This window comes from Leuciscus leuciscus (genome assembly GCF_965113295.1).
Source record: "Leuciscus leuciscus genome assembly, chromosome: 13".
Taxonomy (NCBI): domain Eukaryota; kingdom Metazoa; phylum Chordata; class Actinopteri; order Cypriniformes; family Leuciscidae; genus Leuciscus; species Leuciscus leuciscus.
In genome coordinates, this window is record NC_138737.1 from 7472802 (window position 1) to 7500026 (window position 27225).

A 27225-nucleotide genomic window follows, 5' to 3' on the forward strand; every position below is an offset into this window, starting at 1 on the left:
GTTTAGCTAAAGCTAATTTGCAACAGAATATAAAAAAACAATATAAAATTCTATAAAATTCATTGTCAATTCAGTTCTGTATGGTGCATGACCCTGGTATTTTAGAATGACATGTATTGCATCTAAACAGTAAAATGACTTGTTGCGTCACCACTGGACTCTGAGATTCTTAATTTCACGTTTCAATTCTTCTGCTGCCTCTTTGAAGGAGGCCCAATTCGTGTTTCAATTAGAACTAAACTGAGGAACTTGAGGTGGTGAGGCAGTGGTGAAATCGGAGGCTCGTGTTGAGCCGTGCCAGCGGAGGACAGATTTCTTTCTGACAGGCCAAGAGCTGCGCTCATTTTCTCCCCGTGCAACAGTCCTCTGCTATTAATTTTTAATCAAGCTGCTCCATCTGCGTTTCTGTGAGGGCTCTGCTGCTCCCCGCAACCATTCTATGAGATGCGTCTCGCATGGCTGTTCCCCGCGCCCTGTCAGACAAAAGCGAGACATTCGAGAAAAACGAAGGAGAGAGATTTGAGCTCAGTACAGGGCTTTCCACTCTCACGATCGCATATATAAACACAGAAATTCACACATTCGATTGCGCCCCGAGGTCACGGTGTAAGGGCTTTGAACACCTGCCAGTGCAGTGACACAGCATCCAGCACATCTTCAGTTCTCTGCAGGATGAATCATCGCACCTAACATGCCCGTCCCTTCCCAATGTGCCGCATCAAAGCTGCTGTTTACAGGTGGGCGCTGTCGACCGCACCAATATCGATTTTGCTAATTTTCTAAAGCCCGTCTGCACCAGAAACGCTCGCTGCAAGCTGTCTCGTGAAATCCGTTTTTGGGCCTTGAGCTCAATTATATGCAAATCAAGAAAAGGGATTTAATTACACCTGATGCAGGGCTTGTTTACATATTCAGAACGAAAAAAGTGTCTCTTGTCGCCTGCAGGATCCTCCAGAGGGATTCTGGCGGAATATGCAACAAACCTTCCGCTGTCAGACGCCAGATCGGGGCATTAAATACGAGCCTCAATAAGGTACAGGAGCACAGCGCTTTGGAAACAGCTGAGGTAAAATGGATGAGGTGTAAAACCTAGAGCAGAACAGCTGTTTGTGTGCTATTGAAAACGCATCTGTAGGTACACCTCACATCAATGCAGTTGTTACAGCGCAATTAAAAATAACATATGGAGACCTCCCATCAGAGACTGGAACAAACACAGTGTTTCTGGAAACTTGCTCAACGTTAGAAGCTACCGAACAAGCAGACCTGCCTTTATATCATTGGCCATTCACACATTCCTGACCTATCCAATTAAAAGACAGTGATGAGCTCTGAGATACTATAAAGAAGGGTAATTATCTATGACTGCTGCTAATGCAATACACCATCGTGCATTTCATTTAGTAGATTTCTCATTACAGCATTCAGAAAAGCACAAAGCCTTTGTTATTCTGGTTAAGTGTTGCTTAAAATCACAATTCTATCCCTTAAATCAAATTGGAACATTTTGTTTATTTTTCTTTCATTCATTTTATGCAACAATAAATTAAGTTAATATTAAGTAACTTCTTAAGTAACTAACTTCTTTAAGATACTGAGTAACTTAAAGAGATAATATTGCCAGTTATTTTGTCTATTTTTGCTCTATAAACAAAAATAGTTCCAGAAATAGTTTGAACAAATCAGCTGTGTGAATGATTCATTGACTCAAACATAAAGACATTCACTTTTGATAAAGAAAGAATAAGGCTGTGTCCAAAATCGCCCCCTTAAACCCTTAATTACGGCACTATTTAAGGGGACAGCCATTTGTAGTGGTGTTCGAAACCATAGTAGACGTTATTGAGTGCACTCATTCAATCCCATAATGCGCAATAACGAGGGTACATCTGATGTATGCTCAATGCCTAGAAAATACCCATAATGCACTGTGAAAATCGCGCCAAATAAATTTGCACGTCGGATCTGAAAATGGCACCCGCAGCTGAATCATCCATCCATCCGTTTTCCAAACCGCTGGTCCAATGTGGCTACAGCGTAATATCATACAGGTATAAATTTGTTTTTAATTGATTATTAAATTGTTTAATTAAGGTTTATACATGCTAGTTTTCATGACAGACATTACTACATTACTACAGCTAGTTTCAAATGATTAACAGCAAGCACAAACTATGCAAAAGCGGCAGCTCTTCCGGTGCACTCAGTGTCCGAAATCACTCGCTGCACAGACCGATAGTTGTGTGATATCAAAGTACCGCTAAAGCGATTAGAGAGCAGACGGTTACGTATGCTTTCGAATCACTCTCGCAGTACTTTGATGTCATGCATCGATCTGTCTGTGCAGCGCCACTTCAAGTCCAACACACCTAATCACTTCTTTTGTTCCAGAATGAATCAGTGTTTTGAATGAATCATTTGAGTGAATGATTCAATGACTCACTCATAAGCAAAGTCACTTAGCTTTTCTCACATGAATCAGTGTTTTTGAATGATTCGTTTGAGTAAATGATTCTACTGGCATAACTATTTAACATGCAAAAAGATTGTGAATCCATGTTAATATATTCACACCACCTCTTTGAACCTGTGTAAACAATACATCTTTAGTTTAAGAGATGCAACTTCTATAAAAATAGCTATAGAAAGGCAAATATAATAATAGTATAATTGGCTCACAATGATGTAAATAATACCAAAAACATCCCTCTTTATGCATATACACATAAAACAACTTGCTTAATAAGGACTTTGGTTTGGACCTGAACCTGTGTATCCAGCATGAGCACAAGAGGCAAGAAGAGAATTTCAGATTTGCAGCATCATGACTTTAAAATTAATGTATTCTAATTTAATATGTGCCAACAGAACATGTTTGAACTGGCACTGACAAAAATGAGGTTGAACATGAGTGTCATCGGATCCAGCGTAATTCACATCCTTTATTCATGTGGGGACTGTCACAACAAATAACATTTCATCTGTGGCTAAGGTAAAAACTTAATTACTATGTAGGGATACCGTGGTGCACGTGGTGCACACAACCATCTTACTCATCTATACATAGGGAAAATAGCGATTTTTCAATAGAAACCGTTTCAAAGCAGCTTTACAGTAATAAACAAGAAAATTAACAGAATTAATGATGCGAAGTTCATCAAATATGAGAGATTCTGCTACAAATCAGCTGTAGAAAGATAAGTGTCATTATTTAGCTCAATGGGCTGATTTCACGCAGCCGCCATTTTGAAATCGAAAGTGAGGCTCCGGTGGGAAGAACCCCGGAAGTAAAGATAAACAACAATGCCTTGGATTACCAACCTGAAGCTGCTGCCGCGATTTACACTATTGGATGTTACTATTCAATATAGGATATATATATAGTTCATTCCTGCTTCTTTTTTTACATTCTGAATTATATATAAAAAAATATTTTATTTATAAATGAATTTCACTGTATATAGTCTAAAGTATGAAAGAAATGTATGTACATTTTTAGAATTGACACAACATCATTAAACACAACAATACGCCATCGCATTCACGACTCTCCTGTGATTAAAGGCGACACTTCCGGTTTTCTTCCCACCGGAGCCTCGCTTTCGATTTCAAAATAACGGCTGCGTGAAATCAGCGTATTCAGTTCAGTGTTGATATTATTCACTGATAACTCAAGAACTGAGTCAGTGAGTTGAACGATCTGATTCATGAACAAATATTTCAGACAAGTGTTATGACTGAGATCAACTGATTAATTCATTGATTAAACTAAAATAACTTGTTCGCAAATCAAAGTATGTAAGCATGTCAAAGTATACCTTTTTGGTCTGTTTACCATGCTTTATACAAATTATACTGAATGGTTTCAGACTATTTGGAATTTAGTGCACTAGTCATATGAATTACTTTTATGATACTTCAATGATACATTTATGATGCTTTTGCTTCCTTATCCATTTATTAATAGCATGGAAATGAGTCACCAGCATGATATTCAAAATTTCTTCTTTAATGTTACACAGAAAAAAGAAAGTCATATAGGTTTGGAATGACATGAGAGTGAGTAAATGGTAACACATTTTTTTTCATCTTCTAGTTCCTCACTGTGGCATTTGCTGTAATAGTATTAATAAGATAAGATGTCCAGGTCTGTTCCCCCTCATTCATCTATAAAGTTATGAGATGTTAATGGCCGTTCAGTTAGCACTGTGAAATTATCTGGAGTGCTTTCCCTGATAGCATCATAGCGGCTTTGCGAAGCCATCAGCTGAAATCTTATCAGCGACATCAGCCTCCTATCTGTGTGCTGACCCGGTTTCATGTCTATAGCTCGCCCGGCTGTCTATTCCTCTGAAACGCTTCACAAAACACATATTACAGTTCATTACTGTGTCAGGTTTGGCCAAATGAATGAATGCCGTGAGACAGAAAAATATGCAGAGCATCCCGAAGGTTACAGAGACTAGAAAAATAATGCTCTTTGAAAAATAGCTCCCATTAGGAATCTGAAGCATTCAATGGAGCATTGCTATTTAACTTTTTTATTTATTTATTATGCACCATCTCTGAGATTGGTAAAGCTCTGCATCTGTCTTAATAAACACAATCCTTGGCCAGACACAACCTTTACACAATCAGTGGTATTGTACAAGTTAGATCACACAGGCCCTGTTCACACCTGGTATTAAATCAAAAGATCTGAAAAAACCCATAGATTTAGCACTTTAGCAAATTCCATGGGGAAATAATTCGATTTTTTCTTTGTAAAACCAAAGAACAGAAATTCTTTGGGTTAGGTAAGATCTTTTTTTTTTATGTTTCTGAAATGTTTTGAAAATCTCACCAAGGCTGCATTCATTTGATAAAATACAGTATAAACTACTGTGAAATATTGTGAAATATTATAACATTTAAAATAGCACTTTTCTATTTTGATAGAAATGAAAATGTCATTTATTCTTATAATGGAATGTTTTTTTTAAACAAAATTAATAATAATTATATAATCTATAAAGATATAATTAATTTAAAATTAATATAATATAATATAACAGTTGTATAAACTTTATAAATAGATTTTTGTAAGAAGTTAAGCTTGTAAACTGTGCTATATTTCTGTAAAAATAAAAATCAGTCGTGACATGATAAATCAAATTTGCCTTGATCTTTTGACATATAAGAGGTCTTTGTACCATTAAAACATCCTGCAAGTTTCACAACTTAAAACATCCTCCTCATTATAAACAAAGCATTTATTTAATCAAGCTCCAAATTTGTGCCAAAAAATTTAACATTATATATGAACCTTAAGGAACATATTACAATTAGAATAAAAAGATCCATGTCATGACCCTTTTAAAATAATTGTACATTTTGTTATATAATGCAAAGACATTCATAATTGTGAATGTCAAACATTTATAAGTTTGGCTAAAATGTCCAAATACGTGTTGGGGCCACTGTATAACAAAACCTGTCGCAAATGTTCTCGGATTTTCTTTATACTAGGTGCATGAGTAAAAAAGCAACACTTTTACGGTCTGGTGTTGATTAAGATAAACAAGGTTGGGAAGCACTGTGAAAATATGCAATGATCATAACACACGTGTGCACGCTCGGAGAAGCATTACCCGCGTCTGTCATGACAGCGCTGGCGCTGATCCTTTTCCTTTCCGAGAGGAAAACACTTGGATTGATAACATTTATAATGGATTACGGTGTTTAAAAGTGAAGCCGAAAGCTGTGATAGCATCTCATTTCCACACAAGGAAGAAGAAAGATAGAGAGAGAGAGAAATAGAACATAATGCAGAAGGGCAAGGACAGGCGAGAAGAAGATCAGAGGAATTTTCAATTTTAGCTCGCATCTCCCCCATAAAATTCAAGGCCATCCGTGCATGGCCAGCGAGCGCCACGTGGTCCATCCACGGTGCAAGATAAGTAGTCAGTCTAAAACAATCCGAATGGCGATTAATGGAACGCTTTGTGGATGCTGAGCAAGGCCATGTTTTATTCAAAGCCTCTGGAGGGCTATACTCACAGATAAATCACAGATAAAGACCCAGTGAAAATTGCCAATATTTTCATAGTGCCAAACAAGTCAGCGGGGACCACGTTGGTTTGATATCCATCTCTTTCCCTGCTTAGATTCATTCCACCAGCCCGTAGACACATTGCATCATTCCATCGAATGGGCGATGGCTGTCTCGTGAAAGATCTATCCTATTTATTCAGTCCATCCTTTATTTTTCGCTCTCTGAATCATCTGGGAATTCACCTATATAGACCAAGACAACTATTACCGGACGTGGACGCAAGGCTATTCTCTATTACCTTACATAAGATGTATGAAAATGCACAGAGATCTAACATAATCCTGGAGGAAACCTGCCATGGTGACCTGTGAACAAGGTTAAATCGTAAGGTAAAGGGAGGACCAGATCCATTGTGAGAGAATGCATTGCTAAAACTAAAACTAGCAGCACTACATTTTTCAGTAGTGTGACAATAAACATGGTCTTAATATTTTTGTCTTGTATTCCAGTAAAAAAACAAAACCAATCAACTTGAAATAGCAAAATTGTTTATCAGCACTTGTTTTCATAAAACATTTATCCAATTAACTCTTAAGATCCAATAAGCTTCTTGTATTATCAACACTTGAATGTGGGTACGTTTAATTAAAAAGCAACATTTTGAGCAAAAAGCGGAGAAAATCACATATTTGTCAAAGACTTTGTCTGGATGGGATTCAGAACGATGATCAAAGTAGATCGAGTCTATCAACACCCCTAATGCTTGCACAGTCATGCACCTCATCTTGGGTCGACATTTCATTGGTGATCCTGTTATTTTACATATGCACGTGCTTGCATAATGATATCGCTTGTTTCTGTATCTTCTTCGCACGTGTTTTGATCAGAAGATTAAGTATTCTTTAAGGAGATGCGTAATAGCGCCCCCTACCGTATAACAGTGAAAACACGGAAAGCAGGAAAATTACGTTAATGAAAACGTTTTCTCATAAATGGAGGTAATTTCCATCAATGGCGGGGAAAGAGTTACGTTTATTTCTGGTAAATTATTCATGTTTTAGCATAAATCTCACTAATTTGTTAGGGTTATGTTTAAAGCAATAAAAATAAATAAATGGCATAATACACATTTAAGAATTTTTTTCATTTACACAAAAACTGCTGTAATAAAACTTTTTTTAGTGAATCAGTTTGTTTTATGGTTAATTTCAATGAATTATTTCAAAATATGACAATTCATATTCAAGTCATCCTTCTGGAACTCATTTTTTTTTTATCATTTGTTGTAGGAGAATAAATACTTAGCATCAACAAATATATTTATAAATATTCATACATTTAAGTTTATTTTTATAAATATTTATACTTTATTATTATTTATTTATAAATAATTCTATTTTTTTTTTTCGAAAAAAAGAAAATTGTTAAAAAGATCTATATACATTATGAAAGTGCACTTAAGGTGAAATTGAAGTCTTTATTAAGTGATCATTTTCATGTCCACCCATGTTACAGGCTGTATTGACTAATCCAGTGCTTGCTTGGCTATAAACACTTTAAAAAGCCTAAGTGTAGTTAGTTACATAACTTATAGTCTAGCTAACTACTTTTCAAAAGGGTGTAGCTTCACTATAGGAAGTTATTGTTCTCATCAATACACCACTTGCACAGTTAAACGCAAACGCTGTTTATTAAACCACTAACTGCACCTTGCTGAGTCTTGTGTTCAGAAGAAGATCAACAAAAATGTCACACTTCTCTTGCCTTGTGAGATGTAAAGGTTTCTTTCCCCCAGCTGTGTTCGAACACACTACAGCATCAGCTGCACTTTAGACTGTTTAAAAATTTATTCTGAATTAACACTTACTGACAGAAACATCTCGCTTGAGCACATGGAGAGTCACAATATAGACTCGTGTTCTTTGAAATCCTTCGGTTTTTAAATATTGAGGGGGTCACGGATTCTTCCATCTTGTGGCAGTAAACAATAACAGTGTGATTCAGAAGGGAGAGCTTACACAAACCCGCACACACACACACACGCGCGCACACACACACACACACACACGCACACACACAAACAGAATCCAGTGGAGACAAGCGGCGAAAGGAAAATATGTTTGTCAGCAGAATCTTGGCCATATTTCTCTGTATAACATCCAGTGGGTTTTTGAGAGTGTAATAGCAGGATACGGATTGGAAATGAGCGAGTGAGAGAACAAACCATGAATTTCAAAAAGAAACGGGGAGGTGAGGATGCGAAGAAAGAGAGAGAAAACCAGCAGATCCTTGATGTAGCTTGTACAGATTTGAAAATAAAACAAATTAGCAAGGCTATTTTGTTGTTGTTGTCTTGTTTTAGGGGTTCTTAAAAGGATAATTCTGTCATTGTTTCATCTGTCATTAAAAAGAGTGCTCAGGGTCAGCGTTAATATTGTCAATGAAAATGATTGTAAGCAAATTTTTTAAAACAATAACAAAGATTTGCACTGCATTACGACAAGATTGCATTATAAATGTATTTAATTAAAACATACTTTAGATGAAAATATGACAAAAATAATACTGTCAAATATTATTGCACAACAAATTCTGATAGAATAACATAATGTAATATGTTGTTTTTAAATGTTGATAAATTAAATCATCAAATATTTGCACAAAAACAATATGAACACAATATTTCAAAAGTTTGGGGTCAGACGATTTTTTTGTTTTCGAAAGAAATCTCTTATGCTCACCAAACCCGCATTTAATTGATCAAAAATACAGTAAAAACAATGTTATTGTAAAATATTATTACAATCTAAAACAACTGCTTAATATTTTAATGTATTTTAAAATATAATTAATTCCTGTAATGGCAAAGCAAAAACAAAAAAAAATCAGTAAGCACTACTCCAGTCTTTAGTTTCACTGAATAAAAAATATTAATTTATTTCTTTCATAAAAAACTGACCCCAAACTTTTAAACGGTAGTGTAAATATACACATACATATTATATATGTATAATATAAAATGTTTAATTTTCAATAAAAATGACTAATGAATGAATATGACATGATGAAATATTAACTAAATTGAATGGATATTTTAATAAAAATTGAAAAACTATTACAAAAAACTGTGTAAAAATTAACACCAGCCAGAATATTCACCTAAAAATTTATGTTTTGTGTTCCACAGAATAAATTAAGTCACTCAAGCTTTAAGTGAATGATAATTGAATTAACTATATTGAATTAACTTTCCCTTTAAGAGAATGCCAATGATGGAGTGACAATAAAGCAGACCAGCTATCCAAAAGCATTCTTCACAGGCTCCTATGACAGCATGGCTCATTTCTGAAGCCGATCGGGTTGTTAAAATGCATTGCAGTCTATTAATGGAGGTTCTGTGTTGAGTAATGAGTGCAGAGACAGGGGAGAAACACCCAGGAGAGGCGGCCATCTTTTTAACCCACTTTTTAAAATTCACTCGGCCAGACGTTGGGAGCTTGCATGGAGCCGACATCAGTGGTGAGAAAATGCCAGTCTAAGCTTAATGAAATCAGTAGGCCTTCAACATCTGAATAGGAAAACAAAAGCAAAACGGCAGCAGAAAGCGAGAAAGCTGAGATTTGAGGGGGATTAGAGTATTCCGACAGTCAGCAATATGTAGTGAGAGACGAGGAAAAACCTGGTAGAAGCACTTAATGACTTTTTTTTTTTCTCATGACAAGCACGAGCGCTTGAGGCACAGCTAGTTTATGCATGTGTGGAAAATGGAAGTTACACTCGTATGTCAAGCTCTAAGAACTAAGAGCCACCGGCACGCTTTTCTGAGACGTTCTACTGGTAACTAAGTCACTTCACATCAACAGCATCCATCCACCCTCGCTTGCTGTTTACACACTCCGCCAGAAAAAAGAGAGAATGTAATGGGTCAAAAAGCCCTTGAGATAACATCTTCATTTATCGCTAGCTGAAGCAAGAGCACATAGCTGTGAATAAATTACCAAAGCACAAGACAGTGAAGTTGACTGAGTAATGTTTTCTTTACTAACACAGCTAGTGATTCAACAAGTACAAAAGTCTTTTCCACTGACTGCGTGTTAAAGAAGCTGGATGGATGGATGGATGGATTGATAAGTGGGTAATTAATTGGATGGATGGATGGATAGATAGGTGTGTGGATAGATAGGTAGATAGATAGGTGGTTGGGTAATTGTATGGATAGATAGATGGATGGATGGGGTAATTGCATGGATGTATGGATGGATGGATGGATGGATGGATGGATGGATAGGTGGGAGGGAAATTGGATGGATGGATGGATGGATGGATGGATGGATAGGTGGGAGGGAAATTGGATGGATGGATGGATGGATGGATGGATGGATGGATGGATGGATGGGAGGGAAATTGGATAGACGGATGGATGGATGGATGGATGGATGGATGGATGGATGGATGGATGGATGGATGGATGGATAGGTGGGAGGGAAATTGGATAGACAGACAGACGGATGGATGGATGGATAGGTGGGAGGGAAATTGGATAGACAGACAGACGGATGGACGGATGGATGGATGGATGGATGGATGGATGGATGGATGGATGGGAGGGAAATTGGATAGACAGACAGACGGATGGATGGACGGATGGATGGACGGATGGATGGATGGATGGATGGGAGGGAAATTGGATAGACGGATGGATGGATGATGGATGGATGGATGGATGGATGGATGGATGGATGGATGGATGGATGGATGGATGGATGGATGGATGGATGGATGGATGGATGGGAGGGAAATTGGATAGACAGACAGACAGACAGACGGACGGACGGACGGACGGACGGACGGACAGATAGATAGATAGATAGATATGGATAGAAAAGTCAGTTTAAAATCAGTTATATTCACAATAATGTTCAGAAAATCAAATTATTAAGTTCGCAAGGCATAAAACATGTAGAGGATTAACAAATGCAGATTTCAAAATGCACTGGCACTAACAGCACATATGCATCACCTAGAAATCTATTTGATGTGTGTTTTTAATCACACACACAAAAAAAAGAATCTTCCATATAAAAATGATCCATTCGGGTATTTATGATGTGTCTTATGAATAAATTTATGAATTTATTAGAATGCATGCATGAATGAAGTTTGTGCACACTAATTAATTAGCTATATGCTTTCCAGATGAAGCACTTTTTAACAGATGTCTAGGAGACGTATGTGTGCATAAATGGCTCTCACACTGGCCCTCAGGCAATCATCCTTATTGTTAAGCCTTGAAATATGATATCTGGAGAAAAAAAATCAATGAAGGAAATAATGGTTCTTGTTTTTTACCTTTGCATAGTCTTTTAAATATCGACCACGGCTTTTGGCCTGACCAACTTCTGCAAAGTTTGCTTGCCAGCAGGAAGTTCACAGGGTCAGTCTAAACTATCTGTCATTGTGTACTTTATAAAGCACATTCACAGTCTGACTCTATCTCTGCCAAGATATTGTGACAGTTTCTGCTCTACAGATAAGGACTGAAGGGCACACGATTGCAAAATTCAGAGCATTTGATAAGAGTGAGGTATTAGACGTTTTTCATTGTCAAAATACTTCCTTAATATAAAAACACAAATATAAGTAAGAGATTTATAGGCTGACTTCCTTAAAAAGGAGGGAGAGGGAATATGTAAATGTTTTTTCACATTTTGCATAAATTACACACTTCAGCTTTAATGAGTGACGAGTGATAGTGTTAACACCACACATGCGGTGTAGCACTGGCAAACTAGACACGCTTCAAATCAATTTCACAGAAAAAGTCTCACATAGTGAGTCACCAAAAAAAAAAATCTGAAACAAATATTCATCTACCCAAAATGCACGACAAAAGGGCAAAATCTTTTGTATGGAAACAGTTGTGGCAATTTCTAACTTCTGTCAGGGAACATTTGTGATGAGGCGAGATTTATGAGGATCGATGTGATTATAGGCTACGATCCTTTTTTCTGCTGACGTGGAACCGGACAGACTTTCGAGAACACTATGTGATGACTGTGGGGATATGGCAGGGATAAAGTAAACACGATTAAATACACCCTTTTCTTCTTTAAGAGGATGTAGGAAAAGGGTTAAGTTCATTATTTTGGGCAGGTCATCAAAAGAAGAAAGTTCTCTTGACAAAAGAACTGGCCAATAGGATTCTGACAAAAAGCTCACCACACAATTTCAGGTCAGGAACATAATAAAAAAAGCTTGTGTGGATGTTATATATCAAATTAAACATGCCGATTCAGATCAGTTCATTATCACTCAACATCCATGATGCATCAACATGATCCCTAATGAAATTGCAAAACTGAAAACATAATACTACACTTTACCTTAAATGGGATGTCTGGCTCATGCTAAACACGGCCTAAGTATTTCTGTGCCAAATACACTCCTTCAGGGTCTGTATAAGTTTCGGAACGTTTTTTTCAAGTATGTGAAAGATGTCAACTTTATTTATACAGCGCTTTTTACATTACAGATTGTTTCAAAGCAGCTTAGTTATTAATTTAGTTCATTTATATATATAGCTGCTCTGGAGAAAATCGTGATGTCATCGTCCAGCTCAGTTCAGTTCTCATATAATGGTGTCAATGCAGGACGATCAATAATATTGTTGAATATTAAATGTCCCCAACTAAGCAAGCCAAAAGCCAAAGGTGAAAAGAGCGACAGTGGCAAGAAACCAAAACTCCATCAGGCGACAGAATGGAGAAAAAATACCTTGAGAGAAACCAGGCTGAGTTGTGAAAGTGTGTTTGTTTGTTCCCGGCATTTCGTTGACGAATGCCCAGTTCGACACTGGATTTGCAGGTCGTTTGAAACTGAAAGCTGGAGCAGTCCCAGCAATAAAAGATCCCGGTCATGAGTCGGAACCGCAGGCGGTAAGTAAAACTGCATCAAATGTCTGTGTTTTGTTAGGAAAAGTGCATATAATGTAAACAACACAGACGTACAATGAATCAAAAGTTATCCAGGGATAATTTTGTGTGTTTAAATACATTTGTTTAGCTGAGCACCATAACTGTCCATTTGTTTATTCTTAAACAACTCCGCGCTCGTGACTCTTTAGCTCCGCCCATGGCACGACTCCAGGCCTTTTTCGGAAAGAATCGGTACATCTGTATCTGTCTTTTATAAACCTGATAAAACGAAAGACTCTTCGGAGATATGAAGGATGCAATACTACTCTATAGGTACTCAAGATTAACATGAGATTGGCAGAAACGTACCATTTAAAATCCTGTATATTCTACACATTCTTACACAGAGACTTCTATCACTTCTACTATCACCTCAGATGGGTGGTGTTTAAGTATGCTAGTGATTTCCCCCCTCAAACTCATTTTATTAGTTAAATAGATGGCACAACCCGGGTTCCAACACTCCTCGCTCTCAAGAATGTAGTCATTATAATTAGCTTAATTTAAGAACAATAGCAGTACGTTGGAGTTCCTCACAAGTGTAAGCACACAAGTTTGTGTGCATGCGTGAGCTTGTGATGAGGGAGTGGGAATGACTTATAAGCAATTCAACAGAATTATGTGAAAATGACTGATAAAAGGCTTATTTATAGTGCTCTGGGAGGCTGATCATGAATGGATATGCTAATACACTACAAAAGGAAATTATGGAATGATAATTCAAACCTTTCCTTTGATGACACAAAAATACACTCTTGTGCATTAATATTCATATTGCTCCCTTAATATTCGACTTACATTTATGCACAAGCATTTCATGCTAATTGGTAATGTGGCACTAAAACGATCTCTGCTTGCATGAACGCCCAAAGTAGCTCATAAGTTTCAGTGAGCTCTAAGAAACTTTGTCTGTCTGTTCAGAAACCTAAAATATTGGTTTATACTTATATTTCATTCAGTATTGAAAAGTATTGGTAAAAAAGTCCAGAACAAATAAAAATGTAATTACTTAATCCATTTTTGTAATCAAACTGTTCACTTTTAGCAACATTCTAACGTCAATCTCTATTGAAATTAATTGCAATTTATTATTATTTAAATAGGAATTTGAATTGAATCGGCCACATCCCACAGAAGTTGAGTTGGAATTTGAATTGGAATGACAGGAAAAGGACTGTAATGAATCTCTGAGTGCAGCAGAGATTACGTATTTTTGTAGGCCAAAATCTGGAATTGAGTTAGCATTTTAGCACTTCCAGTTCCTTCGTCCCAAAGTTAATGGATTTTTTGAATGGGTTTCTGGTTTAATGCCTGAAATAAAAGTTTGTGGTGAACACAAGCTCAAGATATTTTCATGGTTTATTCTACAACATAAAATACATTAGTAATTCCCCCTTGTGAGTTCTTAAAGCTTTTACTTGTCTTCAAAAAGACAGATGCTAAAAAGTGTCTAAATAAGACTGCAGTGGATGTCAGGGACATTGAACGTCAACACGTCAAACGGGAAAACTGTCTGCTTTCATAGCCTTGTTGTATTTATATGAGCGCTCTTGCAAACTATTTCAACTCAAACTTTTAGAAAATGTTTTTTCATGTGACCGTGGTGTAGTTTGTTTAGAGCCTATGTTTAACTTTTACTTCTTGCGATCGTATTTAGTCTTCAAAATTCATAAAAGTTGTGTTCATTTGTGAAGATTACATGATGAACAAAATGTGTAAAGGCCTGTTCAAAACAAGAACGGTAAAGATAACTATTGCATCCACACCAATGAATTATATTGTTCTGTTTATTATGAGCAGTCCTGTTAATCTGCTGCTTTAAAATCAGATGGTTTCTGATTGGCTGTCAATCTTTTACTGTACATCAGTTGTGTTGTTATGGTTATAGTTGTGGTGTGGACTCTGCTATTCTTTTACATTTTGAGTGTTTTTTTTAACTATATCTTTACCGTTATCGTTATTATTTTCCTTGGTGTGAACGGGCCTTGAGAATCATAAACTTTTGTTGGATAGCTTATTTTCTGCAATAATCCAAAAGCCTATGGAAAAATCCTACTGGGATTTGTCAAAAGTATCAGAGTGATGCAAACTTCGAGGTTGGCCTAGAAAAATATCTCTTCACTGTTAATGCATTCTGGGAAATGTGTTTTTAGTCAGGGCCTAAAACTAACCTTTTGCCACACCTGCCAATGACCGGTGAATTTACCGGCAATAAATATTTTTTACCAGCCATGAAACATAGATTAATCCTTTTTTAAGTTACAGAAGTTATACAGTCTAGAGCAGTGAGTGATTTTTCTTTGTCTTTTGTTTTTGGATTAAAATTAAAAACACAGACAGCAGAAGGAATATTAGGCTGCTGTCACTTTAAGAGCTGCACGGATCCAATATACTGATACACAAGTGTTTTCTTTCTCAACTGTTTGCGTTCACTTAAGACATAACTGACTATGTTTATGAGGATACTTGCCAAGACGGGCCTTTTGACATTATTTTGTTTCAATACATCTGTTCAAGCGCAAGAAGACGCGAAAGAGAGCTCAATTCAGTATTGCTGCTTTGTCTGAGAAGCAGATTTCAGCGCTTCAGTAACGAGTAATGAATCGAGTTCCCTTTCGCGTCTTCATGTGCTTGAATATTTCAATTGCCAAGGCTTAAACTTTTGTGATGATGCAGCAATGGCGTGTCAACTGTCCCGAGCGTCGTTCACGTTCACGTTCAATCGTCATTTTGCGTCATCGGAGGATTTTTGGGCCAGAGGCTAAAGACTACAGCCAATAGGAGGGGCTGTCCCGCATGTTTTCAACCCACCCATAGGGGGTGGGATCTCACTCACAGAATGTACACATAGTATCAGCCGTCTTTCTTTGGAAGCTAAGCTAGCAGGCTCTTGTTCTGTGGAGAAAGCTGAGTAGTAGGAGAAAGCTGAGTAGTAGGGGTTAGCATCCTCTTTTTCCCGGACATGTCCGGCCGTCGAGATCGTCCAAAATGTCCGGGATTCGGCTTTTGGTTTCTGCAGTCACCATTCATTGTTTACATGCACACCTTTTGTTTCAATCTAACTGAATTCATTCCGATTGGTGAATCTGAATGTAGTGTTTACATGAACGCTAGACAAGTGATCGGTTGATGTGCGTTTTAACATTGCTAAGAAAATTCCCGCTCCTCCGTGTGAGAGATACGAGATCGGTGCGTCTCAGTAATCACGCCACCGGCCTCGCGCCGTTCTCCCGCGCCCCTCAGCCTCGTCCTGCTCGCCACAGTAAACATAATGAATGGCGACTGTAGAACGCAAAAGCAGAATCCCAGACATTTTGGGCGATCTCGAAATACCGGACAAACTCGTCACGGAGTCTCACTAGTAGACTAGCCTTCTTGTTTTCAACTGCGCTCTCTAACCGGTAGGCGTGGGTTGGGAGTGGCCTCCTAGGGCAGCGAAGCAAGTGCATTCTGGGAGTTGTTGTCTTTCATCCGCATAAGCCAAAAATACATTTTCTGGCTTTTCTCAGTCTAGAAAGCTCCAAATTGAAAAATTATTTCAGATTTCTTCTACATAAATGACCTATTTTAAATACACATTCATCTTTCCAGAGGTGAAGTATCCCTTTAATTATACTTGGGGGGAAAATTTTAATTCCTCAGCTGAACTGGAATTTACACAACATTCCCAATTCAGAATGGCGCACAAGTATGTTTTGGAGCTATTGTGAACTGTGCACTGTAATCCTATTTGTTGGAGGTGAGAGGCTAGATTGTTTCTCACTACGGGTCCTCTGCCCTCCCCGGTTTCCCTGTCACCTCATTCCTGATGAGTCTGTGTTGTTGATGTTTTCTGGAACTCATTTCACCAGCCCTGGAGGTTAATTGTCTCTAGCTCCCTCATGTCTCTTATTGATTAAGAGCGTGGGCTGGAGCAGCTCAACTCATTGGCACCGATTCACATCTTCACCAGGAGGCAGGGCCTTGAACCTTGTCACTCCAGGGAGGACTGTTCCATCCTGGGCTTGCCCACAGGGACTCGAACCCCTGACCACCACTGGCACAGGCAATATCCTTTGTTGAACAGCCTGTGGAATTGCTCTAGGCTGGTCTTACTCACTGTGAAGAAAATGGAGCAGGCCATGGGAAAAGTCATTCTCAGCCACAGCAGGCGTGAGAGACGCTGCTAGCAAGTGCTGTCCTGCTCTCACTGTGAAGCTGTCAATCTCTCCAAGATGACACTCCGTGGCGGGCCTGTCATAGTTCATCATCGCTGATTGAGACACAGGACCCTGAGCGCAAGTTACAGACAACAAGTCCAAGAGCAAGTCTAGACATAAAATGTTTGTCGGGCAAATGCGATAAAAGAAACAAGACGCAGCCCATAAGGACTGTCATCAAAAAAATACTTTTTCCTCGAAAGAGGAGCGACCTTGCAGTAAATAAAAGAAAATGCAATTTATCTTCTTCATGTTCAACATACCGGAGAGCAACCAACTGTCATGGAAAATACACAAACAAATCACAACATTTTCCTTATTCCCATCTCTCAGGTTTAAAAAAAATTGATCATCCAAAAAATGCAAATTCTGTCATTACTCAGCTTCATGTCGTTTCAAACTTGTATGCAACATTTCTGTTTAGAATCTTTACGCTTTTTTTCCATACAATGACAAGGTGTAGTCATTACATCAAATACAAGTAGTCCATAACTATATTAATAAGGAATAGACATGGACTTCTTCTATGGTGCTTTTACTATTTTATTTTATTTTTTCCATACAATGACAAGGTGTGTCTATACAAGTGTGTCAAGGACTGTACACGTAGTCCATATAACTATATTCCAAGCTCGAAGCTATACAATAGCTTTGTGTAAGGAGTAGACATAAAAATAATCAGAAGAAATAGACTTTCTCTATGGTGTTTTGACTATTTTATTTTATTTTATTTTATTTTATTTTATTTTATTTTATTTTATTTTATTTTATTTTATTTTATTTTATTTTATTTTATTTTATTTTATTTTATTTTATTTTATTTTATTTTATTTTATGGAAAAAAACAACAACATACAGGTTGGGAACAACATGAGTTTGAGTAAATTATTAGCGAATAATACATTTTGGGTGAACCATCACAAAACCAGTGAGCTGAATCAATCAGCACTAATCTATAATTCAAGCATGGGATGAAACGAACAGTAGACGCTATGACAAGTTTCCTCACTACATTCAGTCTCTCTTTGTAAAGCCTTGCTCCCTGTCCACCCACTGCCATCTGCAACGCTCAGCTTTGGACACACAGCTTGGCATTTTGTCCGGGTTGGCAGTTCACCGTGGCAATAACCAAATGTGCCCCTGTTCCTTACAGTTGTCAGAAAAACAGACATAAAAAGAGTGACAATGACGAGAAGCGTGTTTGTGTGTTACGACAGTAGTAGAATAACTCATCACCTTGCTTTTAAAGACGTTCCTGTCATTCAAAACCAAAAACCTGTGAAACTGTGATTCACGGCTGCCAGTGCACTTTTACACAACAGAACTATAAACTACAAGTTATATAGAGTAATTTACGTTTAGACACAACATGGCCAGCTCTTCTGGTTAGTTTTGATCATGAAACGAAAATAGTTTTGACTTTTTACAGGAATGTTTATGTTGCAAATACAGGCAAGATGAAATATCACCATTTAAGGAAAGTCACTTGTCCAATTAAATTAGTGGAGCGAAACAAACTATTTGTATAATGAATATTATACAGGGTGGGCCATTTATATGGATACACCGCAACAACATGGGAATGGCTGGTGACACCAAAGTCCCGTTTGTGGCACACCAGTACATGTGAGGGGGCAAACTCCTCAAGATGGGTGGTGACCATGACATATACTAATGTGCCACAAACAGGACCTCAATATCACCAACCACTCCCATGCCACCACGGTGTATCCATATAAATGGCCCACCCTGTACAGTATACAGTACTTGTTATATGTTATAGAAATTTTTATTTTAATATGCCGTAATAGACATTGCATATTACAATTGCATGCAACTAAACATTGTTTGGAAAATTTGTAATGACTCAGGAATGAGGAGAAAGACTGTTTGGAAACATTCTATAAATCTTTTTGTGACACTGATATTACTAAAGCCTTTTTTCCAGACAGATTGTATTACAGATAGTGACATGGATGGCTTACCAAGCCAATGCTCTCCTGTTATCTTGCCAAATCCTTCACGATAGGCCTCCCAGTCACGGAAAAAGTTAACAGAGCCATCTTCTCTGCGTTGAATCACCTATAAAAAGACAAGTTAGAATGTCATTGTTGTACAGTTAAACTCGTTTTTATTAATCACCATGCAGAGGTGATTCGTGCATTAGCCCCCTATACAACAGGAAAATGAATGATTGTCATTTCCACAGCGTTAATGCAAACTGGAACCTCCCCTGATTACTTTTGCCTTGTGGTGTAGTTACAATATACTATATTGCGAATACTAACCCCTGACCCTTTGGGCTAAACTGCCTTTATGAGGGATGCATGATATATCATTACCATATCAGGCTGATATTAGATTTTCTTTTTTATTCATCAAAATCAGTTTGTTTATATATAAATATAAATAACATATCACAGTTTAATTTGTTTTATATATATATATATATATATATATATATATATATATATATATATATATGAGATTGATAAAATATTGTTACAATTAGGGCTGGGATAAACGATTTTTTTTTCAAACGATTAATCTAGCGATTATTTTTTCGATGCATCGATTAATCTAACGATTAATTTTTCAGACCGATTCGATTTCGATTCGATTCGATTCTCGATTATCTCCCCATTAATTGACTACTAACAATTTATACATGTTGATTTACATATCTGAATGAAAAAACATGAATTCCTTAACATTGCAATATATGTTTATTGCTCTTAAAATTACAAAATAAAAGACTATACAAGTGCAAAGTAATGCATTCTTAGTCAGAGATAGCATTCAATAAAACCTTGAAGCCTTGAAAACACATAGCTTACTGAAACAAGCTTACTGAACACATAGGGCCTAGCTTACTGAAAAAAAGTTCTTTCAGATGAAAATAACAATAACTTGATGACTAGCATTCAATAAAAAAATAAAAAAGGTCACCCAAAATACTTGTCTAGAGCAACTGAAAGAATACAGTAACCAATGTAAACTTGAGGGCTTTAAGCTAATACAGAGAGTGCTTTTCCAACAAAAAATAAATAAAAATGAACAGTGGGAGCCAGCAGCCTGTCATGGAGAAAAAAAAAATCTCCGAATGCTCCACGTGAAACTTTGGTGTTCCGCCCTTTTTCTATCGTGTCTAATGATTTTGGTTAATATGCACGAGGGAGAGAGAGAGCAAGACAGCGCTCGTGTAGTTTGAAGACTGTGAGTGCGCGCGCGCGGCCGGGGCTCTCTCTCGTACGCGCCCCAGCAGTCATTCTATTCTACATCACTCACCGATCAAATAAGGCTTTGACAGCCGCCAAAAAAAAGATCAATGCAGAAAAACCCCTGGATTGGTTATATAACGTTGGACAGAATGTTGATCCGGCCATCGCGTATATTCAGCGCACATAAGGTAAACGTTTTGCAAACGTTTTTTAGAGAAATAAAAACAGGTCGACGAATCGATGCGCATATTTTGCGTCTACGTATTTTTTGCGTCGACGTCATCGATGATCTCGACGCGTTTTCCCAGCCCTAGTTACAATATATATCAGTTGATATCAAACATTAATTGTGCATGCACTCTATTTATTTAGATCACATTTAGATTTGCTGTTGTCTAACACTCAAACTTAATCTTTCAAAACATTAATAATTTAATAATACTGATAAATCTTATCTTTAGCAAATCCCAAAATGAATATGCATGCACATATATTATGTATAACATGAAATATTTTTTGGCATACTGTACATTATAATGTTGTGCGCTTGTAGCATTTCTTGAATTATTTTCTAGTGTTTTATTTTTATTTTATTTATACAAAATACTAAAGAATTTTACTATCAGCCATAACATGCAAATAATTATCAGCTTATCTGTACTGGCCAGAATCTGTGCATCCGTCATTTTTTAAGTTACCTTTCAGTATTGAATGAAATACATATATTCACATTTCTCTGAGCTTGACAAAACACGCTCTATGATCGTATGTGGTGTATGTGATTCTGTCTTAGAATTTGGCCAACCTACTCTTTGGAACAGTCTTTTTCGACAAGAACGCAGTTCTACAGTATGATGCCTCAGAAAGCTGTTTAGGTAGGCATGTCACTAGGTTTTGGAACATATAGGTTTTGTGACCATTACCAGACAGGCGAGTACAGCATCTTATCATTATCTTATGTCAACCCTCTGTTCACTTCTACTTAAAACCAGAAAGATAATGAATCCTAGTGTTTCAGTCTCTAGGTAGTTAACTTTCCTGCAGGTAGATCCTTTGTCTTTGGTATGCAGATGTATTCTTTACTCTTAGAGAAATGAAAAGGAAACATGTAAATTGACTGGAGATGGATATTTCAGGAGCGCGGTACAGAGGACGAGTGTAGAGGGGTCGGGGTCCTCATGGGAAAGGTGACGCATATGTGGAATTCAAAGTGAAATTCAGACACTAATTGACTCCTGATCCCTTTATAGAAGATTAATCAGGCAGGCAGTGGATCAATGGCTGTTGAAAATGCCAGCAAAGGAGAAGTCTTGCCATCAATGTAAATGAGCCAAGCACAGTGCCCTCCTCACATGCTCACCAGTGCTTGCCAAGACGAAAACACACATTCCTCCAGGGACAGTTCCCACAGGGACATCCTCACCTAAACAAGACAGGAACGAGGAAATCCACCTTCCAACCTCAATTAGAAATATTGCAATTATGAACCTGTTTATGAGATGACAGAGATGTCAATGTGTTTGTTTCAAATAATGCGCACACATGCGTTCTTATGTTACTTACAAAGAATAGTTTACTCAATAATGTACCTTTTGTCTTTGAATTTCTGTGAACAAATTTGTAATTTTTTTTGCTCTATCTGATATATTTTTATATATATTTTATCATTTTTTTAATATTAAATATTCTATTCTATATATATATATATATATATATATATATATATATACATACATATATACATATATACAGTATATGTGTGTGTACATGTATATATATATATATATGTGTGTGTGTGTGTGTGTGTGTGTGTGTGTGTTTGTGTGTGTGTGTGTGTGTGTGTGTGTTTGTGCATTATATCATATTTTGAAGTATTAAATATTTAATATTTTCTTTTCTTTTAATATTTACATCTTTTATCAGTTATTGCAAGATAGCAATAAATAAACAGAGAATAAAGAATTCCCCCTAACCTCAGAACTATGAAATGCAACATGTACTTTGTGCACCGCGCTATGAATTACTATGCCGCTTGAAAATCAAGTTTGGCCGCTTGAAGCGCACGCATTGACGTACTTGCGTTGGAGTTTGTTTCAGGCCTGAATGTACTGAAGGTGTTTTTTTCCTCATTAGAGGAGTTTATGTTTAGCTAAGGTGTTTTATGTGCGATGACACAACATATAGATTCTGAAGAGAAGACCTTTGACTGAGACCTCCCGGGCATGTGATCTTAGAAAACACAGCTGCTCTCTCAATAAAACATGCCAACACTCTGTGCAGGTGCTTTGGGCTGCATTCAAAATTAATGGATGTGGCTTGACTCTGAATAAATCCTTTCATTGGTTCTTCTTCCAACTCACAGAGCAACCAAACATTTTTTAATTATTCACCATAATCTCTGTAAATGAACACTGAGTCACCCCGCAGTGGGCTCACTTAATCTTTATTGTACCTCGAGTATAAAACAGGTAATTAAAATACAGGGAAATTTTCATGTTACGATAAATATTTCATAAGACCTGCTTTGAATATTCCCACCGGCGCAGCATGAGCAGAATTCAAGCAAGGCGGCATTTAGGTGTTGGAAAATCAGTTGCATATTTCAGGTGGGCACATCCCGGGCCATCCTGAGAGGGAATTATGGGGGGGTGGGGGTCTTTACTGTGAATATCTCAAGCGTGAATAATAAGTGAATATCCTAAACATTAATTTATTGTGAATGTTATATATTATATATATATATATATATAACATTCAATAATAATAATATGCAATATTAATATAATATATACATTAATGACTTCGGGCTAATTTGTGCGCAAATATAATTTTTCAGCAAATATTGGTTACTTGTGATTAATATGATTAACTGACAGATCATTAATTGAATTGATTGACAGCAGTAAGGATGTAAATAAATCTATATTATTTTCATCATGAGAACTGTCTTCACCTCTTGCTGTTTGTGTTCCTCTGTGGATCTGTTTCCTAATACTGGAGCCACACTCCAGCTGATCCAGCTGTCCCAAAAGCAATTTCTCCTGTTACAATGAATCTCCAATGCCAGCAGAGCACACAACAGCAGTGGTGAGTCCTTCGACACAGATGAGGTTCAGCTCCAGGTCGCTGCATCGGGCCGCACTTTGTCTGACGGACTAACGCAGGCGGATGACCTTGTTCCACAAGAGACGAGAACGAGATGTTCTTCTGTTTCACAATTGCCAAAGAAGACTCCATATGTGCAATTCAGAGAGCTGGAAAATCTTACCACCTTAAGAGTCATGTGCTCTAGGAGAAGCAGCCTTAAGAATCGTCTTGTTATCTCTTAATTATCAACGCTTTAATTTGCGGCACTACGGCAGACGGCACACAGCCAGGCCCGGGGGAGTTCTGAAACACCTCTAGCGAGCTGGTAAAAATTAATAATTGTTCTCAAAGGCTGAACCTCCCTCATATTAGTTGAAGTATTTCATTTTCAGTCCATGTAAAAGAGGAAGTGTGTGAAAGATTAAAAGGAAAATGAGATTTGTGTTGAATATTCAGAAATGATGGAGTGTTTTGGTTCCCTTGAGCGAATTAGATTACGAATTTATTTCACCGTTTTGAAGCCGGTGGCTCGGTTTAATTCTAAAGAAAAGGAAAAGAAGTGAGAGTTTATTGGTCTTACAACAGTTCTATAATATCTGATTTATCTTTGGGAGTGCAGGTAATGACCTCGGTAATTTCTCAGGAGATATCCCTTGTAATCTTCTTCATTTCTCATTGTTTTGCTATGTTGGTTCGAGGTGAGAAGTAATTCAATTGTTCACAGGATAACCACAGGCCAGATAAGACATTGGGGAGACCAGGGCTTGCTGTCACAATTTTCTCACCAATGAATATTTTGCAGGGAAGGATCATTTTTGAAAGCAAGTTTCTGGTTAGGAACATACATTAAAGTTTTGGCTACAAAAAAAAAACCATTTGAACATTTACCCCGTTATTATTGCCTAGGGAAAAATGCTGTTTATTTAAAGGTATAGCGGAGGATGTTTTACTTCCTGGTGGGTAGTCTAAACTATTGGTCCTCCTAATTGTCAATCATTCTGGTGAATCAATCAAACTTTTCAAAAAGTGGAGAGGGCGGGTCTTATCTAAAATTTGGAAAGATCCTCCGCTATACCTTTAACAGTGGGGCATGTTGTCACAATAGAAACTAAATTGACTATTAAAGGCTTTCAACCTAAATTATAACAGTAAAATAACTATGATACACGTCTGATATTTTAAAATAAAAAAATCGTTATAAATTAAATGACTGTCAGCAAGGGTGTAGAACTACACAAAGAAGATTCAAAACACAGAGTTGAATAAAAATCCATAAGGTAATTCACAGACCGTTCAGACTGACGCAACTACACACATACTAACTTAAACATAGACCAGACAAACACTGAGTGAAGGTGAGGAACTAATATACACATGGTGATGAACTAAATGAAGAGCAGCTGTGATGATGATGATTAGTTACCATGGAAACAGATGAATGGCAGGAAAACTCGAACAAAGGAACACACTTGATAAATGAAAGCAAACTAAAAGTCCACGAAAACAAAACTAACAAACACTGATATGTATCATGACAATTACAACACATAAAACACATGTGATAATTGACATTAAATAGTTGACTCTTATTTTATCAGTTGTGGTTGATAATAAAACAATTAAAAGTTTTATGTAATTTCTATAGCTGTCATAACTATTGCAAAATAAAAATAATAAATGTTTAATATATATATATATATATTTTACAATTTATCACACACAATTTTTTTTTAATATATTTATATTAAATATTAATAAAAATAGTTATTATGAGAACACTTCCATTTATGACAACTAACCCCGGTCGCCCCCAATCTAGATTGCTAAAAAAAAAAACGGCAAAAAAACGTTTCAGCAAAAAAAAAGTTTTGACCAAACGCCTTGGCACTATATTTGATCAAGATCATGAGCAGGAAAAACACAGCTACACCAAGATGGGTCATGTATAATTTAGCCGCCTAAATGAAATGCATAAAAATATGCAAAACTGGATCTTTAATATCCACCGAGTGACAGCAAAAACAGAAAGAAATCAATGACCTTTTATTTGAAGAGCAGAAAACACCTGCAGTTAAAAATATCCTAACCTTCAATGGCATGCTTTGTTCACATCTATTTACTGTACGTGCTGCAAAATCTAAGAATAATGTCACATCTTTAGGTAAACAGCCTCTCCGAGCTTATAGTGGAGCATTTGTGGGCTATAAATGCTGCAGCAGTGTGGGCTGTTTTTCACCGGAGAGTCGCTAGGTACTGGCAGGTTTGGTTTCATATTGCTGAGAGCAGAGAAAACAATCCTGCAGCAAAAATAACTGAAATCAAATCATGTTGTTCGCTCATATTCCCCATTGAGACTCCTCCCGCAGCCAGCAGTTGCACAACAGACCGTTGGTAACAATCTGCTGGGCTGGAACAAGAGAAGACATTCAGTGCCAAAAAACACGACCCCCTCCTGTCACTCTGACAGAAAACAGAGTCTGACCACACTAAGGGCAAAAGGGTGGAGGATTTGTCAATGGTCTCCCCGAGGGCTGTCAATCAACCGAGCTATAAACTTGTGGCGTCTACACCTCTGGTTGTCCTGGCGGAGTGTCAGAGATGGTGATTGAGCGCGCTTGGAGCTCCACAGACGTGTCCTCTTCATAGAACAGCGATATTGTCTCGTATATTCATGTAAAATTAAAACCAAATTGGTAGTGGTACATTCCATGATACAATTGAGCAGTGCAGCTGAATAATTAAAGTCCCCATGAAATCAAAATGAAAGTTTTCTGGCTTTTAGTATGAATATGATAGCCTTGAGGTTATCTATAAGCTAGTGTGCTCCAAAACAACGCCAAAATTCGCATTTAGTAGATATAAGCGTTTAAAACGTATAGTCTCTCACATACGCCGATATGGATCGATGATTTTGATGACATCACTGTTTTCTGTCCAATCAAATGCTCTCTAGAATCGGAAGCGTCCCACCTCCAACACTATAAATTAACACTGAAGCTATGGCTGAAATCAGTCACTTGTTCACACAATTACAATTTTCTATATGGTGAATAATGCAAAGTGCACTATATAGTGGATAGGGAACGATTCAGACGATGAAGTCTGTTAGTGTCTGCTCCAGTCCATAGACACGATAGCACAGAGCGGATCATATGCGCGAGTCGGACCCATTTGAATTCTTCACAGAATGCTGTATTTTAAAGTGATATGGAGGAGATTAGGAGGAGAAACAGTTCAACAGACTCAACATTACAAACAGCGTGGACGAGTAATGATTGTGTTCACGGTTTTACTTTAGTAACAGTTTCATATTTAATCTAAAAGGGGAATGTATTAGACTGTGGTTGTTGTAAGCTGTCAAATGTGGCTTTGCAGATCTCAACAGCTCTGGACGAGCTGTAATATAAAAAAAACGCTACTGGCTATTTAAAAAAAGGGGAGGAGCTGCTCGATATGTCCCGCCCTGTCTTCCTGTTTCAGTGGAAATTCAACACATTGAATAATGCTGCGTGTTTCAAGGCACTTTAGTGGGCCTTTAAATAAATTAATATCGTCATATTAGTGATGATAATATTAGTCATGTCATCTAAATTTTGATTCACAATTTATTGTTTTTTTACATTTATTTGATTCTTAGACCCTGCGTTAACATCCTTATTTGCATATTTGCAGTGTCAGTGTCATTCATTGGATGATTCAGCATGTGACCT

The 27225-nt window shown here is 37.2% G+C and overlaps 1 protein-coding gene and 1 long non-coding RNA gene across 6 annotated transcripts in view; one reads left to right on the forward strand and one right to left on the reverse strand.

The window, feature by feature from the left end:
* fibcd1a (fibrinogen C domain containing 1a) overlaps window positions 1–27225 on the reverse strand; it is a 112657-nt gene that overhangs the window by 19665 nt on the left and 65767 nt on the right. For all 5 annotated transcript variants that reach the window (XM_082188167.1, XM_082188166.1, XM_082188164.1 and 2 more), the window contains one exon: window positions 19193–19289. In XM_082188167.1, the coding sequence (XP_082044293.1) occupies window positions 19193–19289 (97 nt within the window). The remainder of the gene's footprint in view (window positions 1–19192; window positions 19290–27225) is intronic.
* Window positions 12777–27225, forward strand: part of LOC309512538 — a 38363-nt gene continuing 23914 nt past the window's right edge. The window contains exon 1 of the long non-coding RNA XR_014211068.1: window positions 12777–12969. This is a non-coding gene — a long non-coding RNA (uncharacterized lncRNA). The remainder of the gene's footprint in view (window positions 12970–27225) is intronic.